Raw genomic sequence first — 23,695 nt, forward strand, 5'->3', positions numbered from 1 at the left:
GGGGGAGGGGGCTCCCCAGTCTCACCAGAACAGTGTTGCGGCTGGATGAAAAAACTAAGAGAGGGCGGTCACTGTTGCCTGCCTCTGATATACCCTGAGAAAGAACCAACCCCTAAGGTTTGAATGGACCTATGAGTAAGGTGACATGTCCGAGAGGGGAAGCGGCTCTTAGTTGATTTATGGTCTTTGTCCCCAGCATGCTTAGACTGTTCATTCAAGCTCAAATAGACATAACAAATTCACATTGTATTCTAAGAGAAGGTGATGTACATCAAAGTGTGTGTCATTAAATGAGGATTAATTTGCTAGGAAGCATGATACAGGTGAGGTTATATTGACCGTTGGGTGGTCGTTCAACCACATACACCCCAATCAAACATACCATGTTGTTATACCTAATAGTACACGAGACAGTAAATCATCACAGTTTCTGTGAGGCATGTTCCTTCATAGATCAGAGTAACACCGCAAAGTTTATTTAATTAAAGATGGTCTCTCTCTCTTAAGCATGTGGCGCATGTGGCCACATTCCTTTGAGGTCGTAAAGTCTGTTATCAGTCTTAAAGTGTTCTGTAACCGGACACCCGGCTGACAAAGTAACTTCATTTGTGAGGTTAGTTTTGGGGGAGAGTTTCATAGACCTTTATATTCATTAAATATAGTGAATATGAATAATTAGTGTGTGTCTGATTGGTCCAGACCCTACATGTGCTTGCATAAAGCTAGAGAACAAATGAGGTTTGTTCTAGCGCATCACACACACATTCGAACTTCCGTTTTTAGCACATTTAATGCACATTTTTGTAACGAGTCAATCGAAAGTAATTTTATTTACTGTTTATTTATATCTCCCGTCAGACTATCTTATGGATATAGATGTCGGTGCCATAACTCGTTGCTTTGGGTTGCGTCTTGCTTCGGACTTGACTGACAGACTGGAATTCTGACTCCGCAAGCTTCCTGCTTTGCTTTCTAACCTCATCTCTGCTTTTTTCTTTTTGTTGCAGTTTTGCTAATTGTACATCTAAAATGCAAGAAGCTAATATCAGTAGTCCCAAATTCATAATTGTGACCACACAAATGTCTTATATATGTATATGTATGTGTGTACAAAGACAGTACCATCGCGGAGCCATCTTTGGAAAACAGTCTCGACCAGTCGAACCACGAACGCCGTGCTACGAGCTGAACTGTGAGTCTCACAGTTCAGCTCACTTAGCACAGCGTTAGTGGTTCGACTGGTCGAGGCTGTTTCCGAAAGATGGCTCCTGCGTGTATACGCAATGGTACTGTCTTTATAAAGTATATTATTATTAAAATGTCTGTACACTTACAAAGTTCTCAGTGCTACGATTTGTATGTAGAGACCCTCATTAAGCTACTGTGTTAGTTTTGGGCTATTTTGAACCTTGTTAGTGGTATTAACTAGCGATCTCTTTTTACTTATTATATGCCCCATATACTAGCATTATAAGCGAAACCGTTTTTAGAGATACAACTCTTTACACTCGATTATCATGAAAACAAATCCCAGAGAACAGTCGACTCAGTACCAATGTGTTATTACACCCCAGGTTCATTTTGCGCCGGAGTCCTTTAAGGAAGTTTCCTCCTCAGTTCCAGCAGGGGTTTAGTGGACTGAAGAGGTTCAGCATTGTTACAGGGTTGCCTGGCTCCACTTTAAACCCCTGTGCTATTCTGTCAGCCCACTTGTAAAATAAAAACTCACACGGTTTATAGCAAAGCTGGAGGTAATGCTTGCAAAGCTTTCAGGAAAGGACTAATGTCTTGGTCTGAGTCATGTTTTCTTTGGTATCTGAGATTGGCACTGCCAACATGTGGCCAAAGCAGGCAAAGTTCAACTGCAAGTAACGTGCAACATCATTCTAAATGCCATTTACATGCTAAACGTCACACTGGTGTTTTTCTCTTCCCACGAAGCCTTTCTGCATACATTGCAGTGCCTCATCGTGACTCCAGCAGGTTTGGTTTAGATTAGAAGCCTGAGGATTTATTTTCTTTAAACATCTGCACAGAACAGATGGGAAGGATCCTTCCCTGCTAAAATCTCTCCAATATCTGTTCCAGAAAAAATGGAAACAAAATCGTTACATGCTCATCTATGACTGACCTTCTACATTCTTGCTTTTGTTTTTCCATGTTTTTTTTGTTTTTTTTAAATAAAGCCTATTTTGTAACACAACTGTTGTTTTCTCTCTATCAGGATTGGGTGACTGCCACAGACATCAGAGTGAGCCTGAATAGATTAAACACTTTTGGAGATGAAGTTTTCAACGATCCCAAAGTTCTCAAATCCTACTACTACGCGATCTCAGACTTTGCTGTGGGAGGAAGGTACGTTTTTTTTGTTTCAACATCTGCTCTCTGTGGTTCTTTGTGTTGCTTCACTCTCCAATGTAAATATGTCAATATATCGTTTAATGACACATTCACATATCTGCCTTTCACTCAGACCAAGGATGTCATTAGCTCCATCTGTAATGCTGCACATGTGACCTGAAAGATGATATGAGTTTTTTTCAGTGTGCAAACAAAAGAAATGAACTAATGCTCTGAAAGATTAGATCATTGCAGTGTGAGTTTCACACTTTGAGAGAAATGGGTTGGTTTGGGACGTAGTTTCTTTTTAAAATCTTTTTGCAGGGAAAATTCACTCTCTGTGGGAACAAGCTTTTCTGAACTCAAAAATGGCACAAAACTTCCTTGTTTTGAACCATTTTATTCCATTCTGTATGTATAAAAGGACCAAAAGGAATTATCTGAACTATAGGTACAACAGTGAAAGTATTACCTCTTTATTTCCTGTCTGTGGAATCTGTGAACTATGACCGTAAGCTTTTAAGATGAAGCTTATGCAGAAGAAGCCCTTATACAGGATCAGAGCATTGTCGAGTAAGTGTGAAACATCTCCTGGTGCTCGACATTGCATGTCTTTTCACCTTAATCTGTTTGAAATGTGGAGCAGATTTCCATTACACAGCCCACATTCCCTACATTCCTGCCTGGGAGTGCTGAATTACAGAGCACAGAGGAACTGGAATGGGGCGGGCAGAGAGTCTGGAAATGGAACAAGGTCGAGGTAGAAGGGAATAATTTACACCTGCTGTCTCACGGCCTCAGTGCTTCTGTCCGAGCGTCGAGTGGCAGCCGGATGTTCCTCATGTGGTCTGATAACCAGAAACGTAGCATCTTGGGAGATTTAATACATTCCTGATAAGTTTATATTAGGGAAGAATGCATGTCCGATGAGTGCATATCCTCCACCAAGTTATTATTCCTCACATCACCTTTTCCATAAGGCTTTGCCAAAGAACACCTGAAACAATGTGTGCGAGATGACTTCAGCTGCACAAGCCCTCTCTTGTTCTGAGGGCTCTGTCAAAGGTACATGCAGCAGTGAGCATATTCACCTACAAAGACAAATAAGTCCTCATATGTGCCCAAACTGCGGCCCTGAATGGATGTTCAATTGATTTTGGTAATCTGTAGGGCTGTAACGATACACCAAACCCACGATTCGATTCGTATCACGATTTTTGACCCACGATTCGATTCGTATCGCGATTCTATCACGGGGGCGGGGCTTGAGGGGGCGGGGCTTGTGGTGAAAAAAAGAGATTTTGAGAGAAGAAAAAAAGGGGATCCCCCCTTTAGATGATTCTCATGGGGGGGATTTTTTTTGTTTGAGGGGAGAAAGGGGGGGCATTTTTTCCAAACAAAATTATTACATTTATCTTGCCTAAATGTTTGCGCTCATTGCATTTTTACAATGGGGTAATAGCCTATTGTTGTTAAGAATTTACACATCACAAGGAAGCTTGATTTAAATTGTTTAATTAAATTGAAAAAAGTAGCACAAATAAATACAATAGAATAAAGATACAAATAAAGACAATTAAAGAGAAAAGTTTTTGAATAGGTCTAACACTAGTATTTATATACAGATACTGAATAAAGTAATCAAATGGAAAATAACACTGGGTAGTATTTTAGTCCTGAATAAATGAAATACATAGGCTATTAATCCTGATTCCTTTAACTTAAAGCCATCTTTTGTTGTTTTGACAACAAAATTAATGACAGACACATATGGCTGCCGCCACTTTAAGAGCTAGTGCACGGATCCTGTGTTCATTATACTGCCATGCGTTTTATGTTTATTAAAGACAAAACCGACTATAGCCTATTTAGAGTAGCCTACTCACAAAGACCGAAATTGACAATTTTGCGTGTTAAAGCAATATAATCCGCGAAAAATAGTTACTAGCCAGCTGTTTTTGAGGCGGATTTTCTATGAATGTGCGCATAGAAAATAATCTCAGAGAGCGCGCGAGCACTGATTAGTTTAAAATCGCTTGAATGTTTAAACTGGTAAGACTTAAAAAGACTTCAGTCACGATGCACTGCTGGCCCGATTGTGCAAGTGAATATTCCGTCATGTCCCGACCTTACAGTCTATGGTCCCGACTCCAAAACGCGAGTGTGTATTATCGCCGCAGCGCTTGATGCCTGCCTTGCACAAAACATTATGAGAAGAGATAGAAGACGCGCGGCACCGCTGAACACTCACGCTGTTTGTGAAATTGCGTCTGGAAGATAGTTGTTAAAAGAATGATTTTATTTTATTATCTGTGTGGATTACGATTGCGGGAATTTCCCACATTATAAATGGGAGACCTGCGGGAATGATTAGAATTATGCGCAATACCCGCGCCGAAATTCGAGCCCTGGTTCTGGACAGGAAGGATAACTCTGGGAGTTGGAAGGGGTGTGATCGCGATTCTGCCTTCTCACATCGCGATACAGGATCGTGGACCTGAGTATCGCGATTTCGATTTTATATCGCGTATCGTTACAGCCCTAGTAATCTGGCAAAAGAGCTTTAAAAAAAAATTAAAAATTAAAAATGTTGTCGTGTTACTTTGTGTAGCTTTCTGTCCAGGTTGCAAATGTAATATTATGCAGATAGTTGGAATATCATGCAAATAAAAGCAAAGTTTCCATCCAATGTGTTAAATTGAACAAAATTGTCACTACCCACAAAAAAAGAAAAGAAAAAGTCGAAGATGAAGCCACTGACACTTTTATCAAATGTTCTATATTTTATTAAATGGGAGAGAATAGATGTTTCATGGAAGTAATAGTAGCAAATCATTGGAGTAAATTATACAATCATATGACTTTGATTTGATGCGCATATTATATTTATGCTGTAAACATTTTTCCATTGTAGTTGGTCGTCTTAACGGATATTTTTTTTTATCTCAAGCAGTCTTATACATGTACTTGTGCATTTATTGCATACAAAACTATTGTATGACTTCAGAAGACTCGAAATATAGTCATATGGACTGCGTTTAAGATGCTTTTATTCACTCTGTCTTGGCATTGCATATAAAAATAAAAATGAAATACATTTCCAGCTTGAAATGCTTTAATAAGCAATACTCACTGCTGGTTAAAAGACTGGGATGAAAAACGGTCTGTTCAAAAGCACTGCATACCGTACGTAGTATTACTGTACTGTACTACTGCATACTCTTCTATCAATGGACAGGCAGGATAAAAACACAGACATCAGCCACTCAATCTGACAACAAAGGTGCAGTGACGTTTCTGTGATAGGCTCAACAAACATCGTCAGAGTTCTGTGTTTGAACAGCTTTGCGGCACGTTTGTGCCTGCTTGGTTTTGTTCTGCACAACAGCAGCAGGATGTGTACACATATAGTAAGTGTACCCTATCATTGTGTGGTGGCCCTTTGCACCTGACCGGTCTGTTACCTTCCTCCTCCCCACCCAGGTGCAAGTGTAATGGCCATGCCAGCGAGTGCGTGAAGAACGAGCGCAGCAAGCTGGTTTGTAACTGCAAACACAACACAGAGGGAGCAGACTGCGGCAAGTGCAAGCCATTCTACAATGACCGTCCCTGGAGGAGAGCCACCGCTGAAAACCCCAACGAGTGTCTGCGTAAGTTTTCTGCGTTTGGTTGAATCTTCCTAAAAAAAAAAAAAAACGATTTCTGTTCCAATGGTTTTTCCTCATATAAAGGAATAGTTCATCTAACGTTTAAAATGTGATCGGTTACTCACAATCATATCATTCCAAACCTGTAGAAATAAAAATGACATTTTTTATACCGCCACACTTTAACCAATATTTAAGAATATCATCATAAACTTTAGTACGATTTTTTAAAAGAAATTATTACTTTTATCCAGCAAGGGTGCATTTAATTCATAAATGCATAAATGCAGTTGTTTTGAACTTTTTGTTCAACAAAAACAATTTAACAAATGTATAAAATATTTAGCAGCACAACTGTTTTAACTGTGATGTTAATATTAAGAAATATTTTGTAAGCACTAAATCGGCATATAAGAATGATTTCTGAAGGATCATGTGACACTGAAGACTGGAGTAATGATGAAAATACTGCTTTGTCATCACAGGAACAAATTACATTTTTAAATATTTTCATACAGAAAACAGTTATTTTAAATCGTTATAATTAAATCATATTCTTGTGTTGAGTGTATTTTATCAAATAAATAAATAAAAGGATTGGCGAGCATAAGAAACTTCTTTCAAAACGGCCATGTATATACAGGTATATTTTAGTGTGCATATTCACTGTTAATGCTAAATCACTGCTAACTGCTAATTCACTTCTACCAGAGATTAAAAATGCATTAGACGTGTTGCACCAAGATTGATGCCATGTCACACAAAATTAGCCCTGGCTAGTCATGTGACTGAATTGCCAAATTTGAAAAACATACATAAATGAGAACACAAATTAGATTTTGTTCCTTCAGAAGACTTAAAAAATAGCAAGTCATATAGAACACTTTTATGGTGCTTTTTTTTTACCTTTTGGAATGCTAACAGTATAATCATCTTTCCATGTAAAATAAATCTACTTTCCATGTATGGAAAACAAGATCAGAAATCCTGCCTAAGATGATGTCTGCCTCTTTTTCTGTAATACGTAGAAAGATACAAAATCCCACCAGTTTGATTTCCTCTGTCATGAGTACATGCATAACTACAGTCTTTCCTCACAGACTAACCTCCTCCATACGGATTCTTTTTTGTTTTCGTTAAACCGGAGTCATATTGTCTGTGGAAAGGGTTTATGGTGTCTTCCATTCCCTCATCTGGACACATGCATCCACGCATTTATTAGAAATGCATGACTAATGTGGACATCTGATGTACCGTAGCCTAAAGCCCAGTGTTCTCACACCAAAACACAGCTCCTGCTCCTCCATCATCTTCTTTCCACTAAGTGTGTCTTGTGTCCACCAAGTACTCAGGCAGAAGTCCTACTCCAAATCCTGATGATTGCCAAACCGCATCTGCGTAGTTCAGACTAGTTCCTCTGTTATCACGCCAGATTTTTTCATTATTTATCTTATTTGCAAATGTGAGTGTCTACATAATAGGCACATTAATGCCGTCCCTGGGAGTTTTTACATCAAATTTCTGACTTGAGATTGTCTCTGTTTCAGCATGTAATTGTAACGGAAAAAGCGCAGAATGTTATTTCGACACTGAGCTGTATCGTGCCACTGGACATGGAGGTCACTGCCGCAACTGTGCCGACAATACAGATGGGCCGAACTGTGAGCGATGCTTGGACAACTACTACAGAGCCCCTTCTGGCCAGCGCTGTCTTTCCTGCAGCTGCAACCCTATCGGTGGGTAACAGCCATACTGCAGGACCAAGGTGGAAGATGCATAAAAAGCCAAGCATATTTTATTTTTTTTAAAAATATTTATGTTTTGTTCTGTTTAATTTTTTTGCTTTGGGATTTTTTTTTTTCACTCAAGGAGCTAAAATCACAAGGGATCTCACAAAACTCCAAAAACCGACTCAAAAATACAACACTGAACATACAAATTCAACACAGATAAATAAATATATGTGATTTTAACATCTTGTTCTGGTGTCAAATTTGAATAGGCCTTCAGAGCTTGAGCTTGTAACCATTACCATTTTATTTGATTGTTTTTTCATTTCCAGGTTCGCTCAGTACTCAGTGTGACAACACTGGCAGGTGTAGCTGTAAGCCGGGAGTGATGGGGGATAAGTGTGACAGATGCCAGCCTGGGTACCACACACTGACTGAGGCAGGCTGCAGGTAAAGAGCTTTTAACTCATCCACGCTGGCACGCAGGGCCTAAAAAACTCATTTTTGACTTCAGAAAATGTACCGGCCATAAATATATTTCCCGGCCATGAAATTGTTTTTGCAAAAACAGGCAGTAATGACACCAACATTTTAGATACCAGTGAAAATTCACAATTCTCCATTCCAATTTTGATACCACAGTTAAAACTACTGACCTAACCAATATAAATTTAAAACATTATTGAGGAAAAGGAAATGGTCAGTAAAAATAATAAAAACAAATAATCAAATTAAAAGCAATGGCACAAATAATTACAGAAGCAGGGATTAAAGTTCTCCGTCGCTACGACGGATTTCCGTTAATTGCAGCGAGTCTATGACGGATTTCCGTCAATTGCAGGGTGTTCCCATCTGTCCTTAATGTTCCTTAATGTCCTAAATTCACTTTTCATAATTTTAAGGCCGTAAATAGGCTTTCATTTCTCAAATAGTGTGATAAATGTCTTAATTTTAGTTTGAATAGGTCTTAAATTAAGGAAAGACGAGGTGTATTCACCCTGCTGAGGGGGATGTGATAAAGCCTGGATTGGAGCGAAAGCACGTTCCTCTCTCCACTCTAGCATTCTGTAATCACTTCGCTTATGGTCCAGTCCGGGTTTTCAATTCCCGCTCACGGAAAAACTGCTCCGTGTTCACTCCATAGACAGTATAAGGTTCACTCAATTAATCTTTTTGGATAAGTGCATGTCAGCCTACAGCTGGTTTGCTGCGGTCCGAATCCGAGCGCGTTTGTTCCCGGCGCCCCCCCGCATTCTTGATCGCGTCACTCAGCTCGCTCTGGCTACTCCGGTTATCTCTTTATGTATATTTTAGACAACAATAAAACGAAATATGGTATAAAATACAACTCTGTCTCTTTTCATCAACAATAAAACGAAATATATATAAAACACCTCTTTTCATTTATAAATTAACATATTATCATAAACAAACATATTAATGGCCACACAAATGTGGTTCAGGCAACGCACATTGATTATCTTCACTGCATTTATAACAACACGAAATATAAAACACAACCCTGCTTATTTTTGTTTTCATTTCAAAAATATGAAATATTATTATTATATAATATTATTAATCATTAAAACTGACATTTAACAAACAGAGACAGGGTTGTTTCGTTTTATTTTATTATGCATGTACACATACAGTAAAGAGAATGCATAGTAATATATATATATATATATATATATATATATATATAAAGAATATTTTATATATTTTAGAATATATAACATTACACAACCCTGTCTCTTTTTGTTAAATGTCAGTTTTAACGATCAATAATATCCAGTATAAAAGTATAAGTAGCCTAATAGGTAGGCTATAAGAAGCTATACAATGAGAAATAAATCAAACAATTCAGTCAAACATAAGTCAGCTCTCTAATAGGCTACAAAGTTAAAGTTAAATAGCCTAAATATATAAAGTTATGAAACTTCACTTTGCCCTCAGCCAAAACGATTTGCCATGGAGCAAACTATATATTAATATAATTTAGCATTGTTTGTTATTGGCTTATAAGATAAATAAAAACATGTACTGAAAAGTTATGTAGATGGTTGATTATTTGTCAAGCTAATTAAAATTTTTTTCATAGATTAAAATAGCTTTTAAAATACGCAAACTGGCAATATTAAAGCGGTTTAAAACATCTCCCCTTAAAACGCTATTGGTCTCGACTATTTAAATAAAGTTCAAGGAATATGACTTGGCCAGAAAAAAATTTCAGTCAGAAGAATTTTTTTCACTTTAATCCCTGCAGAAGTCGAACAAAAATACAATTGAAATGAACAGTGTTTTTCAAGTTTGTCTAACAGTAGTTTTCAGGTATAGAAATTGAATAAAGTAATCAAATGTAAAATAACACTGCATAGTCTTTACTGTATAAATTAAATATTGATTAATCATTAATAAAGTTACAAAAGTTATCATTCAAGGGCTTAGTGATTTTTTTTCTTTGTCTTTTGTTGTTTGTTTAACATTAAAAACACAGACAGCAGCAGGAATATTTGGCTGCTGTCACTTTAAGACTTTTTAAGACACTGTACACATGCGTTGTCTTGCTCGACTGTTTACGTTCACTTAAGATATAACCAACTAGGATACTTGCTGAGACTTGCTAAATTTGTCGTGGTTTCCTGGACCGGAGCTTCGGGCATTTGTGCACAGAAAACTTCCCATACCGCACACGAGTAATGAATTGAGATCTCTTTCTAATCTTGCACTTGAATAATTAAATTGGCAAAGCACAAACTTTCGGGACGAACACTGGCCGATCAACTGTCCCGAGCGTCATTCACGTTAATTTTCTCAAAACATTGCATAAACATCCTTGTTAAGGGCCATTCACACAGAAAGCGTTTTTGCTTTGAAAAACACGAGACCCGGGGAGTGGAATGGAGAAAAAATGCAAGGTCTCGGAATCCTTTTTTTTAAAGTTTAACTTTTAATTTGACCGCCACGTTTTTAGAATGCAGTATCATGCGCGAGACGCTGCAAAAGACGCAAGCGAAACGGACATACACGTCCGTCTAGCATGCGTTTACATTGAAGAATAATGGCAAAGTAGCGCAGTGGAATGGAACACGTTCTGTGTGAACGACCCCTTAGGATTCATAAAAATGCTACCGGCCAACTGGTGATTGACACTTTTTCATATACTTGACAATGCCTGCAATTTTTAATCTAATTTGGCGCTTGGCAAGTGTTAATTTTAGGCTCTGCTTGCATGGCTTAAACCACCAACCAACACACTTCACCAGAAGCTGTCATTCTTATCTAGAAGGTTATATTATAATGCAGACTCAATAATCAGTGTCTTTAAAGTTGATTCCTTCTCCTTGACTTTCTTGCTCCCTCTTTTCCCTCTACAGACCCTGCTCTTGTAATCCGGCTGGAAGCACGCAGGAGTGTGATGTCCAGACTGGACGCTGCCAGTGCAAGGAAAATGTTGATGGATTCAGCTGTGACAGGTCAGACTCTTTACTTTACAAAACATCCATGCACATGTTCACCCACACACACAATGGCAACTGTTTTGGCTTTTTAAACACCCCTGCGCTGTTAGCATTGTCCATACTTGACTTGTTCACAAGGACAAAAGTTATAATTACTAGGTTTGTTTAATATGTTCTCAAATTAGAAGTTAGTCATCAACAGAATTAACTCTAACATCAACACTTCAGAAGCCCCATAAAGATGGTCCACCTTTCAGCTCCTGCTCTATTATGTGGATGTCTGTCAAAGCTTTTATAAACAGAAGTTTAAAAGCGCCGTCTGACGTCTACACCATTTTCTTATGGAAAGTCCCTATGTGGGTGACACACAGAGAATATGAGGCCATGTGTGTGTCTGAGAAACAGAATTAGGACCCTCAGTGTCAGATGGAAGAGAAAATAGCTCCGGGATGGCAAAGGTTTCCCAGCTGAGAGCCCTCAGCCAGACCATGTAGGGCCTCCAGACTTGCAGTCACCAAAGTTTAACTAGCTTGGGGACTGTGATGAGCCATCTCTACATATTTCATTCTGAGTCTTTAATAAAGTATGATTAAAATTTAAAATACACAATAAAAAATGTATGCAATTAATCATAACTACACACTATCGTTCAAAAGTTCTGTGAGATTTTTAAATGTGTTTTTAAAGAAGTCTCCTGTGCTCACAAAGGCTGCATTTATTTGATCAAAAATACAGTAAAACAGTAATATTGTGAAATATTATTACAATTTAATATAACTGTTTTCTATGTTAATATATTTCAAAATGTAATTTATTCCTGTGATGGCAATGCTGAATTTTCAGCATCATTACTCCAGTCTTTAGTGTCACATGATCCTTCAGAAATCATTCTAATATGATGATTTGGTGCTCAAAAAACATTTCTTCTTATCAGTGTTGAAAACAGTTGTGCTACTTAATATTTCTGTGTAAACCGGGGCGGGATACATTTTTTATGATTATTTTGTTAATAGAAAGATCGAAAGAACAGCATTTACTTAAAATAGAAATATTTTTGTAAAATTATAAATGATGAATTTAATGCATCCTTGCTGAATAATAATACTTTTCTTTCAAAAATCTTTCTAACCCCATACATTTTAATATTTAATGATAAGAAACATTAGAATAAATTACAGTAATTAAAACAATTCGGTATTATTTTTATGTTTTGTTTAGTTGTTTGATTAAACAGTATATCATGATTTTTTAAATTGCCAAACCCTAATTTAAACAATCATTCTAAGTATTTGCCATTTACATTTGATTTTGCATAATCCCAGCTTTCCTGCCTGTCTTCGTTTTGCACTTTGCTTTGCAAAAAAACTCTAAACTTTCACTCACATGTTGGCTGTGAAATTCCTCAGAGCCACCGAGTTTGGCCACACATGGACAGGATAATCCCTGCAGTATATACTCATGAAACAGACAGAGTGGGAGACATGGAAAGACAGGTTCAAGAAGGACTAAAGAGAGTATGGCTGAAGCTCCAGCTCTCGATTAATGTGTGGCTTGTTTTTACAGGCTCATTGATGATCTCACTGATGTTAACTGATGACCCGTTTACTTCACTCACTCCACACGTTATGTCTTTACATGTGGGGCCTGCATACAAATCCAAAAACAGTATTTCTCAATAATTTAATGCTGAATAAATCACATTGCACAACATTTCACAACACCTTGTGTGAGGAGGTTTTTACAAATGAAGTAAAATCTAGATGAAAAACTGTAGTAGTAATTGCATTTCAAATAAATAATTGGTATGACTATAATTAAAATAATTGAAATGTCCCTCATCAGTAACATGTTGTCAAATAATAAATAAAACTAAAATAATCTAGTACGCTAATACCTTGATTATCTGGTTCAAGTGTGTTTAATTTGGGTTGAAGCTGAACTCTGCAGGACAGCCATCCCGTGTCATTGCTAATAAACTTTTGCATCTCACTCTCAGGTGTAAACTGGGCTACTTCAATCTGGACCCCCAAAATCCTCAGGGATGTACTCCATGCTTCTGCTTCCAGCATTCCACTGTGTGTGACAGTGCCGAGGGCTACAGCGTACACAAAATCACCTCCAACTTCGACAAGGGTGAGCATCCATCTAATAGTCAATATCCTGTTTATGCTCATTTCTTGAATGTGGTTTTCAACAAATGTGCCATTGTAAAATCAACCAAAGGATTGTAACATGGGGATTGAATAAAATATGTTACACATGTCTTTGAATAGACGATGAGAGCTGGAAAGGACAGCAGAGAGATGGTTCCAGCATTCCCGTGCAGTGGTCACCCAGCTCTGGAGAGATCTCGCTCATCTCAGAAGACTACTTTCCCATCTACTTTGTGGCTCCAGGTATAATAACAGATGCAATTTCCTCTGTGTTAAAGTGGCTGAGCATTGAATTACAGTGTTGTCTAATCACCTGAGATGTTTTCTTTTTTGTTTCTTTAGAAAAATTTCTTGGTAATCAGCTGCTGAGCTATGGTCAGAACCTCACGCTGAACTTCAGGATTCAGAGACATGACGCTCGACTGTCAGCGGAGGATGTTGTGCTGGAGGGGGCGGGGCTTCGTGTTGCTGTGCCGCTTATTGCCCAGGGCAATTCCTACCCAGGAGAGGAGACACAAACTTTCGTGTTCAAGTAATGTATTTAATTTTATTTTTATTTAAAGTAGGGCTGGTATTCTGTTCAATTATTTAATTGTGATGAATCTAAATTTTTCTTAGTCATTAACATCAACACATTCAAATACTCTACAATGGCTCTAGTGGCCATTCTGTATTCTCAGTTAAATTAATTTAATTAATTAATTAATTAAAAATATATATTTTTTTTATTATTATTATTATTATTATTATTTTTACCTGGGCTGTATCTGTTTGAAATAATAAATATTATTACAATTTAAAATAACGGAGATAAGATGCATCTAAAATAGGTATTATTATAGTTAAATAAATAAAAAGAAAAAATAAGTTATTAAAATAACTGTTTTAAATAGTTAATTTTGTAAATGTATACATTTATATATTCATGAATATCAAATGCATCGAAATACATTGAAGTTATTACACGCATTGTAACATTTTAAAACATAGTTGTGCTGTAAAGATGAAATATTTAGATTTCATATTTAACTCAATCTTTTGCATATGAATTGATTTGTGCACATATGTACGTAGCTTATCTGCTGTCCATTTGCTTGAAATGTTAAATATCATCTATTTTTTCATTCAGACTCCATGACACCACTGACTACCCTTGGAGACCCACAATGAAACACGCCGACTTCCAGAAACTCCTGCACAATCTTACTTCTATTATGATTCGTGGAACCTATAGCGCAAGAAGTACGTCTACTAAGTTACTAAAGAAAAGCTTTTGTTTTTAGTCGCTCTATGAAGACAAAATATGTATGCGTTTTGATTTCTGTTTGATTATGATGACCTTGAGTTCTGTTGCCGAGACTCTTAAGGTCATTTTAACTGGTACTTGAACTAACTTAGTAACATTTCTGCTGTAGGTGCTGGTTATTTAGACAATGTGTCCCTTGTGACCGCCCGCCGTAGTGCTGGAACTCCAGCTCGTTGGGTTGAGAAGTGTACGTGTCCTCAGGGTTACTTGGGGCAGCATTGTGAGAAGTGTGATCTGGGATATAGGAGGAGCCAACCTGAGCTGGGCCGTTTTAGCTCTTGCGAGCCATGCAACTGCAACAGACACAGTGACACCTGTGACCCCGTGACAGGTTTGTCATCACAACTGACTTCTTTGGATTGCATTGCCTTAGTGTTGATATATCATTTACTTATCTGCTCTCAGGACACTCAAGCCTATAGGCTGGATATTGGTTTCACTATTTATTATTTAGATGAGGGCATTACGGAAGGTCATGTGCTCTGGATGCATGCAACATAAAAGCCATTGAAATATACTACATGTGAACTTAATTATATAGTGTCACTACTTGAACTGTTATTTTACCCAGAAAGTTGGTACAAAGATTTTAATCCATAATGAAGATACACCAGGGCCAAATACAGAATATAGATTTTGTGACTTTTCTAGGTATTCCGTGCTTATCCAAAAATCACTATAAACGTACTAAACTGCAGCAATAATCTGAGTAATACTAGTGCTACTTTTGGCTTTGGGATAATATAATGTTGCCATCTTGTGGTGATGTGTGGTATTACAAAGCGTCTTTGTTTTGTACTTCCAGGAATGTGTAACTGCCAGCACAACACAGCCGGCATGAGCTGCGAGAGGTGTAAGGATGGATTCTATGGTGATTCTACGGTTGGCACTTCTTCAGACTGTAAACTCTGTCCCTGTCCAGAGGGTGCCACGTGTGCTGTGGTGCCCAAGACCAAAGAGGTGGTCTGTACAAACTGCCCAACTGGAACCACAGGTACTGGCTCAGAGCATTCAATGAGTTTAGAGCTTATACAGTATACAACTTAAATAAATATAGTAAGTATATTCAGGCATATAATCATCCAAACTTTTAACTGTCTCCAGGTAAACGATGTGAACTATGTGACGACGGTTTCTTTGGGGACCCTCTTGGTGAAAAAGGTCGATCCAGGACATGCCAGGCCTGCAGTTGCAATAACAACATTGACCCCAACGCTGTGGGCAACTGTAACCGAGAGTCGGGCGAATGCCTCAAGTGCATCTACAACACAGCGGGCGTCTTCTGCGACCGTTGCAAAGAGGGTTTCTATGGCGATGCCCGTGCTGCAAATGTAGCTGACAAATGCAAATGTGAGTTAAACAGGAACAAATAGTTTTTTGTTTTTTTTCTTTCTTTCTCAGAGCTAGAAAAATGATGTTGTGCCAGCTTAAAGGAATAGTCTTATTTTTTTGTATATTATACTGTAAATACACTACCATTTAAAAATGTTGTGTTTTTAAAGAAATGTATACTTTTAATCTGCAAGTATGCCTATTTCTATTTCAAATAAATACTGTTATTTTGAACTTTTTATTCAACAAAGGATACTGGGAAAAGATTAGTACCAGTTTCCACAAAAATATTTTTAAAAAAATCAACATAAGAAATGAATCTTGAGCATATTACTATGATTTCTGAAGGATCCTGTGACTGGATTAATTATTCTGAAAATTCAGCTTTGTCTTCACATGAATAAAGAAAGTATTTATAAAAATTATTTATTTAAAGTTGTAATAATGCTACTGTTTTTACTGCATTAATCAAATGTGGCCTTGGTTAGCATAAGATAATTTTTTTTCAAAAACATAGTCTTACCAACCCCAAACTTTTGAATGTTAGCGTATGATAATAATATTATTATATAACATATTTATTTGACCACCTCTGCAGCGTGCTCGTGTTCTCCGTACGGTACAGTGGACAGGCAGACGACCTGCTCTCAGGTGACGGGCCAGTGTCAGTGTCTTCCACATGTCATTAACAGAGACTGTGGTGCATGCGAGCCCGGATTCTACAACCTACAGAGCGGCAAAGGCTGTGAAAGGTATTCAATCTAACTCTCTTTTCGTATATCATTGATACCATATTGCAAACAGGATGTTGAATATACCTGCATGTTTTTGAAACCTTTAAAATCTTTGAATTTATTTCCTCAGATGCAACTGCAACCCTATTGGCTCCACAAATGGCCAGTGTGATATCGGAAGTGGCCAATGTGAGTGTCAGCCTGGGGTCACAGGTCAACACTGCGAGCGCTGTGAGGTCAACTTCTTTGGATTCAGTTCGTCGGGTTGCAAACGTACGGTTTCCTGCTGTGTTGCCTTGTCAGCAGTTCTACTAAATGCAATATTACTGTATAATGTATCTTACATTTTAGATTTGTTCCATTTACCATTGGTTTGTTTTTGCAGCTTGTGACTGTGACCCAGAAGGCTCTCAGTCCGCACAGTGCAAGGAAGATGGCCGTTGTCAGTGTCGCCCAGGCTTTGTGGGAAGTCGTTGCGACATGTGTGAGGAGAACTACTTCTACAACCGCTCCACTCCTGGCTGCCAGCAGTGTCCCAACTGTTACAGCCTGGTCAGAGACAAGGTATGAGGTTGTCTTATGAATCCAGGACTATTTGTTTTATAACAGAAGAGACAATTTCTAATACGTCTGTTTTCTTTCTGTGCAGGTGAACCAGCAGAGACAGAAGCTTCTTGAACTTCAGAATTTGATCGATAATCTGGACAACAGTGAGAATACAGTGAGTGACAAGGCCTTTGAGGACAGACTTAAGGAGGCAGAGAAAACAATAATGGACTTACTGAAAGAGGCTCAGGCTAGCAAAGGTATGTCAATGTGGTAATTTTCCAAATATTTCAATAATTTGTTTAAAAAATCTGATTTTTTTTTTTAATCTAAGCCATTGGACATTATGTTGATTAACTGCATAAAATAATAAAAAAGAAATGGACTGAATTTGTTTTTACTTAGTAGAGCAGATATATTTCATTTTACATCGTAATCATTCTGTTATCTTTCACTATTATCATACAGAAGTGGATAAAGGCCTTTTGGACCGTCTAAACAACATCAACAAGACCCTGAACAACCAGTGGAACAGACTGCAGAACATCAAGAACACGGTGGACAACACGGGAACGCAGGCCGATAGAGCACGTAACCGAGTCCGTGATACAGAGAACCTGATCAACACTGCTAGAGAGGAGCTGGACAAAGCCAAAGAGGCCATCAGTAAAGTGGTGAGGTTTCTACTACGATGTCAAGAGAGCATGTCGTAATATTCCACAAACAACTTGAGCTAATGATTGTGGAGTCCATTAAAATGTCCCTTAATTGCCAATATTTTTTCAATTCCATTTGACTTTTAGGACATTAAAATACCCACAAGCTCTGGAGATCCAAATAATATGACACTTCTGGCAGAGGAAGCCCGTAAACTGTCAGAAAAGTGAGTTACGGTATTTCAGTGTTAATATGACTTTTTCATTCCACCCAACACAGTTTTATATCATCTTTTCTGTGGCTCTTTGCACAGACATAAAGCAGATGCCGATCAGATTGAAAAGATTGCAAAGGATGCAAATGACACTTCCACGAAGGCTTATAATATGTTAAAGAAGGCACTCGATGGTGAAAACAAGACAAGCAGCGACATTGACGATCTCAACAGAAAGTATGTTCTGGACATCACATTTTATAAGACTTTCTTTCTTACCAAAGCATCTTACTAATGATCAAATTTTTGTTCAGCCAGTAGCTGAGGATATAAAGTAAATTAGAATGAGTTTCATATATCATTATTATAAATTGTTATTTATATATATTATTTATATATGTGTGTATTCTCCATATATCATCTTTAATTTTATTGTAAATTGTTTTATATTCTGATTTTAAGAATGTGGTTCAAAATATTTAGAGATTTTAAATGCAGATGGTCATGCTTTACAATGAAGATGCTGTTCTTTTGTGCTCAGATATATTGAAGCAAAAGATCTGGCCAAGAACCTGGAGAAACAAGCTGCTAAAGTACACGCTGACGCAGAAGAGGCAGGAAACAAAGCTCTGAAGATCTATGCTAACCTGACCAGCTTGCCTACAGTCGACACCAAAACTTTAGAGGTGCTGATTTCAGAACTTTTTCTAATTCTTGCTGAATTTACACAATCATCTTGGATGCATCTATAATCAAATTCTCTTGAATTATGTTTCCTACAGGATGAGGCTAATAAGATTAAGAAGGAGGCATCAGACCTGGACAAACTGATAGACAAGACCGAGAAGGAGTACAACGACCTGAGAGAGGACCTGAGGGGCAAAGAGACCGAGGTCCGCAAACTACTGGACAAAGGAAAGACTGAGCAACAGGTACTTGAGATTTATCTTTATTGTACTTGTTTTGTCTCGGCTGTATGAGATTAGTTTTCAAAATGCAGCCGTGGTCTAAAATGAGAAAAGATTAGAATCTTCAGTTCTTTTTTTAGTTCAGCTGCTGTTTCACATGGTTAATATGTAAGAGTGGAGCTCATGCCATGAGGCCCTGGAGCCACATAAATGATACTGATGAGAGACGAGTGATACCACTGGTCATAGTCAATGGTCTCATCCTAATCTGATTGAGTTAAATGTCATGTTCTTAATGAAAGAGCTGAACCATGAACTCAGACATTGTGCTTATGAAACCTGCTCAGAGTGCAAGTTTACTTTTTGAGATGTTTGATAAAGTTTGGCATTTTATAAATAGCACTTTCATGATTACTTTAAGACTGGATGTTAATAATATTGTGTGTATTTTTTCACCCACAGTATTGCATGTCATTCTTAGAAGTGAATTATGTTCCTGATAAACAGTACATTTCTTGTCAGTACAGTACAGTCAAGTCATTGAAGAGAGTGGTGCAAAAACCCAACATATGCTGTGTTGTCCAACTCTCTTTCTGCCCCTGTCTTCTTCAGACGGCTGATCAGTTGTTGGCACGTGCAGACGCAGCAAAAGCTTTGGCTGAGGAGGCAGCAAAAAAAGGCAATTCTACCTTCCAAGAGGCCCAGGACATATTGAACAACCTCAGAGGTGAGGGCTCTTGGGTTATGGTGTTATATATATATATATTTAAAAAATAGATATTTATTTATTGAGATATTCATTCATATTTCTGTTTCACTTTTAGACTTTGACAAGAGAGTGAATGACAACAAAACTGCTGCTGAGGATGCCATGAGGCGAATCCCAGAAATCAATGCGACAATCAATGAAGCCAATGAGAATACCCGGCAAGCAGAGAGGGCTTTAGGCAGCGCTGCCGCAGACGCAAAAGAGGCTAAGGCAAAGGCAGAGGAAGCGGAGAAAATTGCTAATGACGTACAGAAGGTACATGTTGAGTTTCAGATGAAGAATATCACAAGCATAAAGTCCTGGGACGTCTGTATCTTCATCAAATAGCCACAGCACAGTTGTTTATTGCATGTTCTTACCAAATGTGATGTTTTAAGCCGTATGGCTCCTCTTTATCGAAGTTTTGCCTATATATTCTAAACTATTATTTGATTTGCGTTTTCCTAATTTAGGGTTCGGCGAAGACTAAGACAGATGCAGAAAAAGCTTTTGAGGACACCATGAAACTGGATGGAGAGGTGAACAATATGATGGACCAGCTCACAGCTGCTGAGAAAGAGCTAGAGAAGAAGAAAGCAGAGGCAGACGCTGACATGATGATGGCATCCATGGTGCGTTTTGGACTTTTTGTCGACCACTTGTTATAATGCCTCATTGCAGACTTTGTATTTTGATTGACTTTTCTGTTCTACACAGGCATCTGATAATGCTAAAGAAGCTGAGGCCAATGCCAGAAAAGCCAAAAATGCTGTCAGGACAGTGCTGAACACAATCAATGATTTATTAAGCCAGCTCGGTAAGACTATCTAGTTGCTAATCAATAATCCACATTTTTGTGACAATAACGAATCATTTTCATTTCTGCGTTTTAAGCATTCCAACTAGCTTTGTATTTCTAACTTTGTATTTCCTGTGTCAAGCAAGATAATGCAAGAGCGTTATCATGATATTTTGTTCTAGCTAATCGGGAGCTTTTCCATTTATCATGAGTGTTATTTTTAAAATGTATTATATTCTTGTCTTTTATACATTTACATTTATATATATATATATATATATACATATATATATAACTGAAATAAATAGGTTTAATTTGAAGTACAAAAATTACTAAAAGTGAAATAAAATTAAACTGAAAAGAATAAACTAAATTGAAAACTGAGAATATAAAAATAAATGCTTATTCAAAATATTGTGTATAGTATACATAATACTAAACTAACACTGGTAAGCTAATAGGCTAAGCTGTTAGCTGTTAACTGAAAACGCAAAGAAAATAAAATGTTGATTTTTAGCTTAATAATTCCACTTGGTATCAGTAATAAATTTAATTTCCCCATTATAATGTGCAAGAAGAATGTAGTTCTGTGAAATGTAGTGACATCTTAGCACACATAATTACAACACCACCTTATCCTCTTCCAGGCAACATCGATAAAGTGGATCTGAGCAAGCTGAATCAGATCGATAATGCCTTAAAAGACGCCAAGGACAAGATGGCAGGAAGTGAGCTGGACAGGAAGCTGAAGGAGCTGAATGACGTCGCCAAGAGCCAGGAGGACATGATCAGCGACTACGACCGCCAAATACGAGAGATTCGAGCGGACATCGCTAACCTCAACGACATCAAGGACACTTTGCCGGAAGGCTGCTTCAACACTCCGTCTCTAGAGCGGCCTTAACCTCCACGCCACACGCCACACTCCCTGTGTTCTTCAATGTCCTCATCAGACACCACCCTCAACCAAAACAGGCTGTGTTTTCCTTCAAAATCTCTTATTTGCATTTTATTTCCTTTTATTAGGTTCTTGTTTGTTTGTATTTCTACACGTTTCTTTGAGATCATTTTTTACAAACAGAAGACAAAAGCAGCTTTTAATTTTTTTTTGATATGCAGAAATGATACGTGAAGAAAACTCCAAGCAATGGCGCTCACTAGCCGTGTGTGTGTGTGTGTGTGTGTGTGTGTGTGTGTGTGTGTGTGTGTGTGTGTGTGTGTGTGTGTGTGTGTGTGTGTGTGTGTGTGTGTGTGTGTGTGTGTGTGTGTGTGTGCGTGCGTGCGTGTGTGCGGATTTGTGTTTGTGTGCGTTATAGCCAGCTTTTAGAGACCTTAAACCCACATGACTGCACCACCTCCAGCTCTTCCTCTCAAACCTCTCTGATCTTTACCACAGAAACAGAATTATACGACTCAATCAGACGCCAAGACGTTTGTTAGGGGAAGTTTGCTACTTAAGCTAGTGTATATCATCATCGGTAAAGCTCAAAGCTAACAGTGAAGGAATCTTAATTTGTTCGTACTGCGCATCTACTTTCCCCCCTCGTGCTAGATTTAGTACTGATAAAGTGCGTCGAGAGTGAGTGGTACACGTAAATACAGTATTTCAGCTCGTGTGTATATAAATTGTTCAGTACTAGAAGTCCCTGCATGGCTCAGCAGATTTCATACATTTCATGGTTGAGACATTTCAGTTTTGTGTTTGTTTTTATTTTTTCAGACGCTGCTGCTTATTACAGGTGTCCTGCGAATCACATTAACATGAGCAAAACTCAACACTATGCAACTTTGTACATTGGCGTAGCAAGACTTTTATCTGAATACACTGGTGCTAATAATTATTTCAAATGTTATATTTTTGTGTGAATGTTTTTTTTCTCCTTTTTTATTATAATATAGAGTTGAGGAATTTTTATTTGTGTAAATATGCTTAAATGATTCAGGAACGGCTGATTTTAAACCCAAGATCTAACCAGCCACCTCATCGGTTCATTCATGAGAAAAAAAAATCAAAAATCAGCCAAAACTTCTGCATTATTTATATATATATATATATATATATATATATATATATATATATATATATATATATATAATATGTTCTGTGGTATAACGCTTGCCTGTATACATGGCTCAGTGTTGCATCATAGCTCTATCATTTATTTTATTTGTGGTTAATTTTCAGCGGATGGTGATGCGTAATGTCTTGACCCTTTAACTTGTACATCCCCCAATCATGTCTGAACATCCACATATGTCTCTAATATTTCATATTTATCTGAATGATTTGCTTTACTTGAGATGGTAAGCTTAATCACGTGTTGCTAGTTAACCATCTATTTTAGTGCCTAAACTTTTGGACATAATCCTCTAAATGTAGACGTTGCATTTTAAGTTAAAGAGGTCTTTAAAGTCCAAATGATGATTTAGTACATTTCACTGTTTGTTTCTTACTGTTACCGTATCTGTAGTTCCTTCAGTTAGTCTTACTTTGACAGGTTTGCTGAGTTTAGCAGTTCCTCAGCCGATAATGTCACATCGAGATTCAACTATGGAAAGTGCCACTATAAAACATCAGACATATTATAGACCTCCCCACTCTACCACTGCGGACATAAGTGCAACACGTACACGTTTATGTATAAACAGTATTTTTAATTTATAATGTATCAAGTATTTGTGATCTGTTGTTCTACAGTTAGAGTATGTGTTTGCTGCACAAGTCTTTATGTGATCCTTTGGTTCTAGAGAGTGTAATGGTTTTTAAAGACTCACTTCCCTCTGTTTTAATCAAGGCATTCATAAACACAGTCACAGGACCTGACACACCTCTGCTTGTTACCCATTTGCCTGTAAATTCCAGCGTAACATTTGAATAATAAACAGTGGTTATTACAGGATTCGTCAGCGTGTGACGTTGCTTCATTTTCATTGTAGAATTTAATTTGTGTATGTGTGTTGTTCAGCTATCATTTCGTTGTGAAGACAAAATGTCCCCATAAAAATAGTAATATCAGGGGAAAAATGTTTTTGTGTACTAAGTTATGTTCTTTGAAAACATCCAGTTTGCAATATCAAGCAACATAACGAGCTGTTTTGTAGGCTACAGCTAAAAAT

The 23,695-nt window shown here is 37.6% G+C and overlaps 1 protein-coding gene across 1 annotated transcript in view; it reads left to right on the forward strand.

Moving 5' to 3' along the window:
- The window catches only part of lamc1 (laminin, gamma 1), a 63,000-nt gene extending 39,522 nt beyond the window's left edge, over positions 1 to 23,478 (forward strand). Inside the window, exons 3-28 of the mRNA XM_077231742.1 lie at positions 2,225 to 2,355; positions 5,824 to 5,990; positions 7,535 to 7,723; positions 8,050 to 8,167; positions 11,098 to 11,196; positions 13,178 to 13,314; positions 13,455 to 13,577; positions 13,677 to 13,866; positions 14,464 to 14,576; positions 14,750 to 14,971; positions 15,446 to 15,634; positions 15,745 to 15,990; positions 16,571 to 16,724; positions 16,837 to 16,979; positions 17,092 to 17,270; positions 17,356 to 17,512; positions 17,721 to 17,926; positions 18,056 to 18,135; positions 18,223 to 18,360; positions 18,665 to 18,809; positions 18,906 to 19,055; positions 19,644 to 19,758; positions 19,856 to 20,055; positions 20,253 to 20,411; positions 20,497 to 20,596; positions 21,226 to 23,478. Of these exons, the coding sequence (XP_077087857.1) occupies positions 2,225 to 2,355; positions 5,824 to 5,990; positions 7,535 to 7,723; positions 8,050 to 8,167; positions 11,098 to 11,196; positions 13,178 to 13,314; positions 13,455 to 13,577; positions 13,677 to 13,866; positions 14,464 to 14,576; positions 14,750 to 14,971; positions 15,446 to 15,634; positions 15,745 to 15,990; positions 16,571 to 16,724; positions 16,837 to 16,979; positions 17,092 to 17,270; positions 17,356 to 17,512; positions 17,721 to 17,926; positions 18,056 to 18,135; positions 18,223 to 18,360; positions 18,665 to 18,809; positions 18,906 to 19,055; positions 19,644 to 19,758; positions 19,856 to 20,055; positions 20,253 to 20,411; positions 20,497 to 20,596; positions 21,226 to 21,482 (4,107 nt within the window). The 3' untranslated portion in view covers positions 21,483 to 23,478. The remainder of the gene's footprint in view (positions 1 to 2,224; positions 2,356 to 5,823; positions 5,991 to 7,534; positions 7,724 to 8,049; positions 8,168 to 11,097; positions 11,197 to 13,177; positions 13,315 to 13,454; positions 13,578 to 13,676; positions 13,867 to 14,463; positions 14,577 to 14,749; positions 14,972 to 15,445; positions 15,635 to 15,744; positions 15,991 to 16,570; positions 16,725 to 16,836; positions 16,980 to 17,091; positions 17,271 to 17,355; positions 17,513 to 17,720; positions 17,927 to 18,055; positions 18,136 to 18,222; positions 18,361 to 18,664; positions 18,810 to 18,905; positions 19,056 to 19,643; positions 19,759 to 19,855; positions 20,056 to 20,252; positions 20,412 to 20,496; positions 20,597 to 21,225) is intronic.
- Positions 23,479 to 23,695: the final 217 nt, after the last annotated feature.

Source organism: Siphateles boraxobius, unplaced genomic scaffold, assembly GCF_051911475.1.
Source record: "Siphateles boraxobius isolate OS27281-9 unplaced genomic scaffold, OSU_SipBor_1 1, whole genome shotgun sequence".
Taxonomy (NCBI): domain Eukaryota; kingdom Metazoa; phylum Chordata; class Actinopteri; order Cypriniformes; family Leuciscidae; genus Siphateles; species Siphateles boraxobius.